Source organism: Oncorhynchus clarkii, chromosome 12, assembly GCF_045791955.1.
Source record: "Oncorhynchus clarkii lewisi isolate Uvic-CL-2024 chromosome 12, UVic_Ocla_1.0, whole genome shotgun sequence".
Classification (NCBI taxonomy): Eukaryota; Metazoa; Chordata; class Actinopteri; order Salmoniformes; family Salmonidae; genus Oncorhynchus; species Oncorhynchus clarkii.
The window spans coordinates 83,099,956-83,113,235 of NC_092158.1; the positions used below are offsets into that span (position 1 = coordinate 83,099,956).

The 13,280-nt window shown below is 46.2% G+C and overlaps 1 protein-coding gene across 1 annotated transcript in view; it reads left to right on the forward strand.

The window, feature by feature from the left end:
• The window catches only part of LOC139422319 (speckle-type POZ protein), an 80,541-nt gene that overhangs the window by 37,795 nt on the left and 29,466 nt on the right, over positions 1-13,280 (forward strand). The window contains exons 3-5 of the mRNA XM_071173513.1: positions 7,202-7,471; positions 7,884-8,005; positions 8,228-8,379. Of these exons, the coding sequence (XP_071029614.1) occupies positions 7,394-7,471; positions 7,884-8,005; positions 8,228-8,379 (352 nt within the window). The 5' untranslated portion in view covers positions 7,202-7,393. The remainder of the gene's footprint in view (positions 1-7,201; positions 7,472-7,883; positions 8,006-8,227; positions 8,380-13,280) is intronic.

The window sequence follows — 13,280 nt, forward strand, 5'->3', positions numbered from 1 at the left end:
TTCCAGAAGGGGTTCCATCTTCTCTTGTCATCCAGCAGGACCTCCTATTTCACAGCAGGCCCAACGTCTTTAAGTCCCTGCCATATTTTAACTATTCTATATGGATGTATTTAGACACTCACTAGTCCAGGGGTGGGCAATAACTTCGGCTTGAGGGCCAATTTGAAAATTCAGCGTTTTTTTCCGGACTAATTTGTTTGTCTTAAGCAGTTTGTGGACCAGAGAAAGGACAGTTATTTGAAAATGTAGAGGTCCATCATCACTTCTCCATACATTGTCTAGTTTTAGAATTTCAAGAGTGGCCTGGATTGTTTTTTAACCTTGACACCCATTTTATTTTTTTACTCAAACCACCCCGGGAACTGATTGAATGGGCTTGGAGGCCATATACGGCCTGTGGGCTGTATGTTGCCGACTCCTGGTAGTCACTACACAAATTGACAACACTTGCACTAGTGTAAAATTATGTCTATCTACAAATGTTCAATATATACCCAGGGCTTTGTTCTTGTGGTTTCTTTTTATTTATGTTTCTTAATCTAGAGGATGTAATAATGTGTGTTTATTAAGAAGTGGACTGTTGAATCTGCAAGCTCCCTCCAAGCTACTTTACAGCTGTATATTAACTCTAGGAGAGAGAGAATAGAGGGTTGTTCTGAATGCTGATAGATTGGAATCATGGCTGGTCTGCCACATATGAGTACACTAAACCCCCACTGGAACGTTCTAGTGAGAAGGAGAACCACGAGGTAGATTGGATGCCTCGACTGTCAGTTAGGCAACCTGAACTCACCTGGGATGACTGAGAAACATTCATATTGCCCCAGGCTTTCCCCAGTTCCAAGATGGCATAGCAGTCAGACTTCGTTGTCCTCGTCTTGTCGTGTCCCGTGTATTTTTCTTTTATATCTTTTTTCTTCGCATTTATATTTACAAAATATTTTTCTTAACCTCAACTTCAAAACACTCTCCTGCAATCTGCCTTACCCAGTGTGGTATGGATCTGCTGTTTTCTTTCTTTTGAACCGGAACCCTCAACAGAAGCTAGCCAGCTAACTAGGTCGTAGTCATTGGCTAACCTTTAGCCCGGACAACTCTTGCCTCTCCCTAATGTCAATATGCCTTGTCCATTGCTGTTTTGGTTAGTGAGTATTGCCTTATTTCACTGTAGACCCTCTAGCCCTGCTCAACACGCTTTAGCTAATAATTTAGTTCCACCTCCCACGCATGCAGTGACCTTGCCTGGTTTAAATTATGTTTCTAGAGAAAATATCTCTCATCGTCACTCAATGCATAGGTTTACCTCCACTGTATGATGTATTCACATCATCCTTTGTCTGTACATTATGCCTGAATCTATTATTCCGCGCCCAGAAACCTGCTCCTTTTACTCTCTGTTCCGAACGTACTAGACGACCAGTTCTTATAGCCTTTAGCCATACCCTTATCCTACTACTCCTCTGGTGATGTAGAGGTTAATCCAGGCCCTGCAGTGCCTTCCTCCACTCCCATTTCCCAGGCGCTCTCATTTGTTGACTTCTGTAACCATAAAAGCCTTGGTTTCATGCATAGAAGCTCCTTCCTACGTTTGTTTTATTCAATGCTATAGCACACTCTGCCAACCCCGATGTCCTAGCTTTGTCTGAATCCTGGCTTAAAAAAACACCCCAAAACCCTGAAATTTCCATCCCTAACTATACCATTTTCCAACAAGATAGAACTGCGAAATGGGGCGGAGTTGCAATCTACAGCAGAGAGAGCCTGCAGAGTTCTGTCTTAATATCCAGGTCTTTGCCCAAACAATTTGAGCTTCTACTTTTAAAAATCCACCTTTCCAGAAACAAGTCTCTCACTGTTGCTGCTTGCTATAGACCACCTTCTGCCCCCAGCTGTGCCCTGGACACCATATGTGAATTGATTGCCCCCCATCTATGTTCAGAGCTCGTGTTGTTAGGTGACCTAAACTGGAACATGCTTAACACCCCAGCCATCCTACAATCTAAGCTTGATGTCCTCAATCTCACACAAATTAGCAATGAACCTACCAGACACAACCCCAAATCCGTAAACATGGGCACCCTCATAGATCTCATCCTAACCAACCTGCCCTCCAAATACACCTCTGCTGTCTTCAACCAGGAGCTCAGCGATCACTGCCTCATTGCGTGCGTCCATAATGGGTCTGCGGTCAAACGACCACCCCTCATCACTGTCAAGCGCTCCCTAAAACACTTCAGCAAGCAGGCCTTTCCAATTGACATGGCCCGGGTATCCTGGAAGAATATTGACCTCATTCCGTCAGTAGAGGATGCCTGGTTATCCATTAAAAGTGCTTTCCTCACCATCTTAAATAAGCTTGCCCCGTTCAAAAAATGTAGAACCAGGAACAGATATTGCCCATGGTTCAAAAAAGTTGTGGGGCACTGTAAAGTCCTTGGAGAATAATAACACCTCCTCCCAGCTGCCTACTGCACTGAGGCTAGGAAACACTGTCACCACTGATAAATCCACAATAATTGAGAATTTCAATAAGCATTTTCTACAGCTGGCCATGCTTTCCACCTGGCTACCCCTACCCCTGTCAACAGCTCTGCACCCGCCACAGCAACTTGCCCAAGCCTCCCCCATTTCTCCTTCACCCAAATCCAGATAGCTGATGTTCTGAAAGAGCGGCAAAATCTGGACTCCTACAAATCATCCGGGCAAGACAATCTGGACCCTCTCTTTCTAAAATTATCTGCCACAATTTTTGCAACCCCTACTGTTCAACCTTGCTGTCGTATCGTCTGAAATCCCCAAAGATTGGAAAGATGCCGCGGATATCCCCCTCTTCAAAGGGGGAGACAATCTAGTCCCAATCTGTTACAGACATATCTATCCTACCCTGCCTTTCTAAAGTCTTTGAAAGCCAAGTTAACAAACAGATCACCGATCAGTTAGAATCCCATCGTACCTTTTCCGCTATGCAATGTGGTTTCCGAGCTGGTCATGGTTGCACCTCAGCCACGCTCAAGGTCCTAAACGATATCATAACCGCCATCGATAAGAGACAATACTGTGCAGCTGTGTTCATCGACCTATCCAAGGCTTTCAATCACCGTATTCTTATCGGCAGACTCCACAGCCTTGGTTTCTCAAATGACTGCTTCGCCTGGTTCACCAACTACTTCTCAGACGGAGTTCAGTGTGTCAAATCGGAGGGCCTGTTGTTCGGACCTCTGGCAGTCTCTTTTGGGGGTACCACAGGGACTCTTTTCTCTGTATACATCAATGATGTTGCTCTTGCTGCTGGTGATTCTCTGATCCACCTCAACACAGACAACACCATTCTGTATACTTGTGGCCCCTCTGGACACTGTTAACTAACCTCCAGACAAGCTTCAATGCCATACAACTCTCCTTCCATGGCCTCAAGCTGCTCTTAAATGCAAGTAAAACTAATTACTCTTCAACTGATCGCTGCCCACACCTGCCCGCCCGTCCAGCATCACTACTCTGGACGGTTCTGACTTAGAATATGTGGACAACAACAAATACCCAGGTGTCTGGTTAGACCGTAAACTCTCCTTCCAGACTCCCATTAAGCATCTCCAATCCAAAATCAAATCTTGAATCGGCTTCCTATTTCGCAACAAAACATCCTTCACTCATGCTGCTAAACTTACCCTTGTAAAACTGACTATCCTACCGATCCTTGACTTTGGCGATGTCATTCACAAAATAGCCTCCAACACTCTACTCAGCAAATTGGATGTAGTAGTGCCATCCGTTTCGTCACCAAAGCCCCATGTACCACCCACCACTGCGACCTGTATGCTCTCGTTGGCTGGCCCTCGCTTCATATTCGTCGCCAGACCCACTGGCTCCAGGTCATCTACAAGTCTTTGCTAGGTAAAGCCCCACCTTATCTCAGCTCACTGGTCACCATAGCAGCACCCACCCGTAGCACGCGCTCCAGCAGGTATATTTCACTGGTCACCCCCAAAGCCAATTCCTGCTTTGGTTGCCTTTCCTTCCAGTTCTCTGCTGCCAATGACTGGAACGAACTGCAAAAATCTCTGAAGCTGGAGGCTCATATCTCCCTCACTAACTTTAAGCACCAGCTGTCAGAGCAGCTCTAAAATCACAGCACCTGTAAATAGCCCATCCAACTTCCTCATGCCCATACTGTTATTTATTTTGCTCCTTTGCACCCCAGTATCTCTACTTGCACACTCATCTGCACATCTATCACTCCAGTGTTGAATTGCTATATTGTCATTATTTTGCTACTATGGTCTATTACCTCCCTTATCCTACCTCATTTGCACACACTGTATATACATTTTTCTATTGTATTATTAACTGTTTGTTTATTCCATGTCTAACTCTGTTTGTGTCGCATTGCTTTTCTTTATCTTGGCCAGGTCACAGTTGTAAATGTGAACTTTTTCTCAACTAGCCTGCCTGGTTAAATAATAATATATACAGTGGGGCAAAAAGGTATTTAGTCAGCCACCAATTGTGCAAGTTCTCCCACTTAAAAAGATGAGGCCTGTAGTTTTCATCATAGGTACACTTCAACTATGACAGACAAAATGAGGAAAGAAAATCCAGAAAATCACATTGTAGAATTTATTTGCAAATTATGGTGGAAAATAAGTATTTGGTCAATAACAAAAGTTTCTCAATACTTTGTTATATACCCTTTGTTGGCAATGACAGAGGTCAAACGTTTTCTGTAAGTCTTCACAAGGTTTTCACACACTGTTGCTGGTATTTTGGCCCATTTCTCCATACAGATCTCCTCTAGAGCAGTGATGTTTTGGGGCTGTTGCTGGGCAACACGGACACGGACCACAGTGGTGGGAGGGAGGTGAAGGCGGTGGTGGGAGGGAGGTGAAGGTGGTGGTGGGAGGGAGGTGAAGGCGGTGGTGGGAGGGAGGGAGATCTGGACTCGCACAGTGAGAGAGGCCTGTCTATGTGATTAATATAAATGTGCTCCAGGTCCTCATCCTGTCGGTCCCCACAGCAGCAGACTAGGATGGGATAGGGAAATGAGATGTGGGCGGTAGGCAATCACGCATATACACAACCCGAGAAACACTCACAACACAACACCGCTGCCATCCTTACCTCATACTTTGTCTAGTGATTGTTTTCAGGGGGAGCACACAATCCACACAACCCTCTTAACGCTCTCTGACGTACTGCTGTGGTGATATTTATTTCCCCTGCCGTGTGTATTCTCACCTGTTAGTCCTCCTGTCCATTGGTGCTGACTGTCACCAGCTGAATCACCATGATGAATGAACCATCTCAAGATTTTGAAGTGAGGGAGTACAAGGATTACCACACACACACACTACCACATACCCCACGCCCCACTATCTCTGAGTTGTTACTGTCATTTTTCTGCTTCTCAGCTCCTGATGATTGTCATGAAAAGACAAATCAATCCCCAGCTTTATTCTGGTTAAGTGTCATCTGGGTGTATTTAGAAAAGCTGTGAAGTTGTTCGCTATGATGCCAGTATTGTCATGTTTTCTTAGTGGTTCCCTTGTGATCGCTGTTGGCAGCACACACGTTGGGAGACAGTAGCCTATACAGAGACATGAGAACACACAGCTTAAAGAAACACACAGGGGCACATTTATTGCACCCATGCAATGCACACACTCCGCCACACAGCAGTTTGCATGTGTGCATGCATTTGTGCACTTAAGCTGCATATTTGTTACACCCATGAACACCCACAAGTTCACACAGACTATAATTAATTGTTAGGAAGTCTCAGGTAATTTAAATTGCAAATCAGTGCTGCCTTGTTCTTCATCTTTTGATTAATATTGTATTGTTTTACTGAGTGAAAATGCCACCAGTGTTTTTCATCAGATGCAAATAGAACAAAATAAGAAACCGAAAGATCAGATCCAACAGAAAGTTCTCTAAACATTCATGAAGTCCTGTCTGCGTCCGTGGAGTTCTGTGTGTCGTCTCCACTCTGTCATACAGAGGAGGTGGACCCCCCCATTGCCCTTCCCTCTCTCTCACGCTCTCACTCACCGATTCTGGGAAGTTCTCTAGGTCCTGAACTTCCCTTTCAATCAGCCACTAATTAAGAAGCAAAGCAAAGGGATTGTCTGGCTACGAGACAGGGGGACTGAGAAAAGAGAGCCAACGAGAGAAGAGGAGACTTTGCCCCGAGACCCTGTGATAGCTTCAATTTGACATGTGCAGGATGAGTGAGAAAATAGAGAAAGGAGAGGGAGGAAAGGAGCCAGGGTGAGGGAGGAAAGGAGCCAGGGTGAGGGAGGAAAGGAGCCAGGGTGAGGGAGGAAAGGAGCCAGGGTGAGGGAGGAAAGGAGCCAGGGGGGAGGGAGGAAAGGAGCCAGGGGGGAGGGAGGAAAGGAGCCAGGGGGGAGGGATGAAAGGAGCCAGGGGAGAGGGAGGAAAGGAGCCAGGGGAGAGGGAGGAAAGGAGCCAGGGGAGAGGGAGGAAAGGAGCCAGGGGAGAGGGAGGAAAGGAGCCAGGGGAGAGGGAGGAAAGGAGCCAGGGGAGAGGGAGGAAGGGAGAACAAAATATGATAATTTGTTGATTTTATTTAACCAGCAAGTCAATTAACACATTCTTGTTCTATTCCCAGGGGTCATCTGTGGTTCTGTAAAGGTGATATTGAAGAGAAGTCATTGGTTAAAGTCAGTTCTCTCTCATAGATCTATGGTTCAACTGAAGTCGATGCTTTTTTTCTATTGTGGCTGTATTCACACATGTACCTTGAAAAACAGAGTGAATAACTTGTGCACACAGATTGATAGAAGTTTGCACATTTTGGAATAGGCTATGACATTTCCAAGTCGATGTGCTCTTTGAAAGTTGTATGTGACCTTGTGTAGGCTACTTGAGTGAGTGTAGATTGGCAGGCAGGCGTGGGATGATGGTCTTAAGCCTTGCTCTTCACTCTGTCACAGATCGGCTGGCGCTCCGCTCCGCCGAAAGCAAAAGAAAGGCAGAACCGTGGCAGATAAACGAGGGCTTTTCTCACTGAAGCCGAGCGAGCAGCGTTCACAGCCTCTCTGCTTTGAATGCAGAGGCCCTTTGAAAACAAATGAATTCAGAGCTGTTTTGTCCTACTTACTGATATAGCTCAATTACAATTAGCCTTTTAGCACACACGCACTGACTATAACACCTATGATAATGCGACTCTCTCTGATTGTAGGGTGTTGCTGTGGGTTCCCTGGACATTCCCCAGGCGTTATCCTTGCCTGGACCCTGGTGCTGTGTGTGGTGGTCTGGTTGAATACTTAGCCCATTCAGTGGTGTTCTGTTGGGCTCAGCCACCCCTCCACTCTGTCCCCCTCCTGGCTGGTGCTCAGGCTCAGCTCAGGCCCCCCCTGCCTCAACGCTGGCGATGTCAAGAGTCCCGAGTCCCCCTCCCCCCGCGGACATGTCCAGCGGCCCTGTGGCTGAGAGCTGGTGTTACACTCAGGTAAGCGTGGGGATTGGTGTGTTGTGTGTGTGTACATGTATCTGTTTTTCTATGTACAGTACTTACACCTGTCAGCCTGTTTGTCTGTCTGTCTCTCAGTCAGTCAGTCAGTCAGGACTGCCAGTGCTGGTGTTTTTGATAACAGCCTGTTTAAAGAAGAGGGATGTTTTTCTATTGATGTGTTTTTCATCTCGCTGTCCTTGCAAAATCATTTTTTGTTGCAGCTTTTTAATATCCTTTCTTCTCCCCCTGTTTGTTGTCAATGTTTATTGAGATGAAAGGCAGGTTTGATGTGTGGTTTTGAAGTCCAGCCTGACCAACCAGCCACTTAGCTACCTGTATGGAATAGATAAATAAATTAGTCATCATGTCTGATTCCTGCCGTGTGTGTGTGTGTCCCTACCTCTGTTAGATCAAAGTGGTGAAGTTCTCTTACATGTGGACCATCAACAACTTCAGCTTCTGTCGTGAGGAGATGGGTGAGGTCATCAAGAGCTCCACCTTCTCTTCGGGAGCCAATGACAAGCTTAAATGGTGAGTGGAGGCGGGGCCAAGAAGTGGGTGCTATGGATAAACCATAAGGGACTACAGGACCGATAACTTGTCCATGATTGATCTGATTTAGACTCCTAAGTCTGTTGGACAGGGTTTGGTCTCAATTCTGTTGGACAGTTACTGAGCATAGTTGACTGACCTCGTCTCTGTTTGACTGAGTCTGATGATCACTGATGCTGATCCCTCCCTCTGTGTGTCCAGGTGTTTGCGTGTAAACCCTAAAGGCCTGGACGAGGAGAGTAAAGACTACCTGTCCCTCTACCTGCTCCTGGTCAGCTGTCCCAAGAGCGAGGTGCGTGCCAAGTTCAAGTTCTCCATCCTCAATGCCAAGGGAGAGGAGACGAAGGCTATGGGTAAGTCACACTTGATTTGAGTTGATTTGAATCCCCATTAGCTAATGCCATGACGACAGCCAGTCTTCCTGTGGTCCGACACATGACGAAAATGGCATTACAGACAAAAATACTTTCAAATGTTCATGCATTTAAATAACATTAACAAGTAGACACTACAGACATTTAAAATACCTGAAAGGTAACAGTCAATTCAGGTGTCAGTATCAAATCAAATCAAATCAAATTTTATTTGTCACATACACATGGTTAGCAGATGTTAATGCGAGTGTAGCGAAATGCTTGTGCTTCTAGTTCCGACAATGCAGTAATAACAAGTAATCTAACTAACAATTCCAAAACTACTGTCTTGTACACAGTGTAAGGGGATAAAGAATATGTACATAAGGATATATGAATGAGTGATGGTACAGAGCAGCATAGGCAAGATACAGTAGATGGTATCGAGTACAGTATGTACAAATGAGATGAGTATGTATGTAAACAAAGTGGCATAGTTTAAAGTGGCTAGTGATACATGTATTACATAAGGATACAGTCGATGATATAGAGTACAGTATATACGATCCAAGGTCTTTCCACCCCTGGTTGCGCAATCGATATGCTGATAAAATTTAGGGAGTCTTGTTTTCAGATTAGCCTTGTTAAAATCCCCAGCTACAATGAATGCAGCCTCCGGATAAATCGTTTCCAGTTTGCAGAGAGTTAAATAAAGTTCGTTCAGAGCCATCGATGTGTCTGCTTGGGGGGGATATATACGGCTGTGATTATAATCGAAGAGAATTCTCTTGGTAGATAATGCGGTCTACATTTGATTGTGAGGAATTCTAAATCAGGTGAACAGAAGGATTTGAGTTCCTGTATGTTTCTTTCATCACACCATGTCACGTTGGCCATGAGGCATACGCCCCCGCCCCTCTTCTTACCAGAAAGATGTTTGTCAGTCAGTTTCTGTCAGCGCGATGCGTGGAGAAACCCGTTGGCTGCACCGCTTCGGATAGAGTCTCTCCAGTGAGCCATGTTTCAGTGAAGCAAAGGACGTTACAGTCTCTGATGTCCCTCTGGAATGCTACCCTTGCTCGGATTTCATCAACCTTGTTGTCAAGAGACTGGACATTGGCAAGAAGAATGCTAGGGAGTGGTGCACGATGTGCCCGTCTCCGGAGTCTGACCAGAAGACCGCCTCGTTTCCCTCTTTTTCGGAGTCGTTTTTTTGGGTCGCTGCATAGGATCCACTCCGTTGTCCTGTTTGTAAGGCAGAACACAGGGTCCGCGTCGCGAAAAACATATATCTGTATCTGTCCAGTCATATGGTCAATCTTAGTAGATGTACTTTTTAATGTTTTTTAATGTTTTTAATGTTTTCTTGAATATGAATCATTTTTTTGCTTGGGAAATATCTATCCCCAACAACCCACCATCTCTATAGAGTCAGTGGTGCTCTGCTATTGTAATCCCATAGTGTACCTGGCTTGATATTATGTAGGTGTGTGAGAGGTAATGTGATAACAGAACTACTTATAACAATCCACTCTTGAACCTCTCAGCTCAAACCTGTAGCTTGCAGTAGAACATGGAAGACGTTGACTAATAGGAACAAGGTTAGGAGGTTTGAAAGATGTATTACCTTTGTCTCTGAGGTTTACTAAGTGAGTGTGTGCATAGGAGGGGGTGAGGGAGCCAAAGTGTCTAATTCAGTGTGCGGGCCGAGGTGTTGATAGCCATATGGGTGTGTATAATCACTGCGGGTGGGATTCGTTCCCCCCCATATTTAATTCAAAGTAGCTTGGAGCAATTTTTGTCTTCTGCCTGTTCTCTGGCTGATGAATTGGAAAGGATATGTGTTTCTTCCGATGCCTGCTCTTTTTAATTAGGTTATGTTATGGGGAGGAAAAGCAAACTTGTGTGGAATTGAATTAGAGTTGGCCAGATGTGACCGCTTCCTGGTTACCAGGCTCTCTACCTGGTTGGTTGTCTCTCCTCCGGCACACCGTCGAGCACAGGAAGTATGGGAGGAGGAGAGGGGCAGAGGAGGGATGTTTGTATCAGAGGTGTATGCAGAAAGACTGTACAACCCCCCGCAGTGCAGGTCATGTAGAAAGGGAAATGGTTTTCCTGCTGAGAAACATCTACCGCGTGAACTCAACCCCTCCCTCCCTCCCTCACACACTTTCCCTCTCTCCGTTCTACACTCTACATCTTCACTGTGGCAGTGCTTTTTCACTCCGCAACAACAACAACACATTCACAAACACTACTGTTATGAAACAGGCCTTGGGCCGCATACTGTAATTGTGCATCAAGCTCACTTGAGGCTCTTAAGGTACAGTTAATGCATAGTTGGCTGTGCCCATTTCGCTGCACCACTCTAAGAGGGACAGCAGTAGCCTGCAGAGTGGGTGGTAAACACCACCTAGAGCCGTTTCATTCCTTCACTCGGTCAGCTCACCTGAATCTGCCTCTCCACATGACCACTGAAAGAGATTAAAGATGGAGAATGTTGAGAGCAGTGGAGAAAAGGTCTTCTGTTGTTCTGTTGTTCTCTTCGTGTCTCTGGGGGGTTTGCTGTAAATTGTGTTCTTTGGCTGTTAGGACCCCCCCCAGATGCACCCCATCTTCCCCTCAGCTCTCTGCTCGCCTTGTCGCTGGAGAAAATTACCCGCAGCCACCGTATTCGTGACAAGGGACTTCAGCGAGCACTCCGTCTGAGAATATGGCAGTAAAGATAGCTCTATCTGTTCTGGATCATTTAGAATCCAATTAAATCCATGCCTCCTGAAGAGAACCCAGGCCAAATAAAAACAAAGTGCCTTAATTAAGAAGGCTGTGGCTCAGAGTGTGAGGATTGTTTATGTGGCATGTCACTGCTGGGGCTCTCCACACAGTCTCACAGGGCCACACACTCCACTGAAATGGATAGTAAGTCCAAGTACAGATTGGTGTGATGCATAGCTAAATAAACAGATATATATGTGATTAAAGATGATTGTGAGTAATGTAAAGATGCTGCATTTATCATTTGCTGCCTTAAACATGAACTGTTTCAAGTGGATCTGACCTTTAACCTCATACTGTTCAGCCACCCCCACCTGAATAGAGAGCCTCAATCAGTAATGTATGTTGGTCTCCGATGGTGTTACTGCCTGCTAATGGAGATAGATTTGGGCTCCACTGGCAGCCCCCCCACCTCTCCCTCTCCCCCGAACATCCTCTCCTCTCTTCTCCGCCACATCATTTCTCTCCCTGGCTTAGTCGCTAGCTAGCTGGCTCTCCTGTGGGATTGTGGATGAACGGTTTGTAACGTGTCTCTTGCCCCCCCCCTTCTCCCGTGCCAGATAAAGCAGCCTGCTGGCAGACACACTGCTGCACTGACGGCTCTGAGAACATAGAGAGAGAGGAAGTCTCCTGCTATATGGCGGTGGTGGCTAGGGTTTATTTAAATGGCTAAGTGCTAAGGAGAGGTTATGTCTCCAGTCTGTTTGGTCACAGGTTCAAGTTCAGGTTAATTTGCTATGTGTACACAGGTCTTCATACACTGTACATTTTAAAAGAACGATCTCATTTGCCAGTACAGTGTTTGTGGTGTTGTGGTTAGTGTCTTTAGTTCCATATGGTCTCCTGGCTGATTGAAACCTCTGTCTGAATACTTGTATGTGGTTGTCAGAGCTGGTTGCCTGCGGTAACTGATGGGGGCGGTCAGGCATTCAATGTGGTTGTGTTGTGGGAAGAGTCATTGGACAGTCTTTACATAATCACATATCGACACGGCTAGAAGGAACGTCATTACACATGTTTGTGCTGACACTTGCTTATAGAGCTCATTATTCAATAGAGATGAGATTTTCTTCGGAAATGGCGTGTGCGTTTGTTTTGTGTATTTGTGGTGCGTGTGAGCGAGCGAGCCTGTGTGCCTGCCTTCCTGGTTATATGTCAGCCTATGTAGGTGTGTGGAAAAGCTCCAGGCTCCTTTTGGGATTCTCTAAACCTCCTTCCAGAGAACAGATGATCACGGAGGGATGGAGGGATTAGAGTTGTGTTTTGAACTGATGTACATACTGTACATTACACTTTCTCTGTCATGCCCGCACACACACACACGCTTAGTGTGATCCACACTCTGTTGGCCCGGAGTGCGATGTTTTCCAGCCAGTCTTCTGGGTGACCTTCTCACTGTGTGTGCCAACCAGGCCCCTGAGCCACAGCCTGAATATGTATGCTATGCTCTCTAAAACAGCCTGGCTCTCCTCTCTCTCGCTCGCTCTGACTCTATCTTTCCCTTCTCCTCTCTAAAACTCTGTCCCTCTCGCCTTCCTATTTTTTTCCTTTATCTCTGTCTCACTCAATCTATCTACATATCTCACCTCACATGCCACCTCTCTGCCTGCACTGTTAGTGACAGGCTTCTATCACTGGTCTTCTCACTCCTCTTCTCCCTCTCATATTTGTTATTCCTGGTGTGTTCCTCCCCTCCCGACTCGGTGATCCAGCCTGCTGTGACCCTACCGTGACCACATGCGGTCTGACTTGAGGTTGATCCCATTCCAGTGTGAGGTTCTGGTCCTGCTCAGGAGACCCAGTGGATGTAGCAGGGTCGGCTTGGGAAAGCTCCAGTTAATACACAAACGCATACACAAACGCACAGGCGCACGTACACGTGCACACAGACATACACCTTAGTGTGGAGAGTGAGCAGGGACTGAGCAGTAGGACTCCTCTCACCCTTTCTCCTCCATTCTCTGTGCTCCCGTTCCGTCCCTCCCTCCTCCCAGCTAGCCCCCCCTCTCTCTTCTCCCACCATCCTCACACCTCAGTTAGGCTGAGACCTAGCCCCGTAGGAAGTTGTCACAGGCTGCTGGTCTTCTTCCATATACCCTGATAACACACAGGACAATCCCTCCACC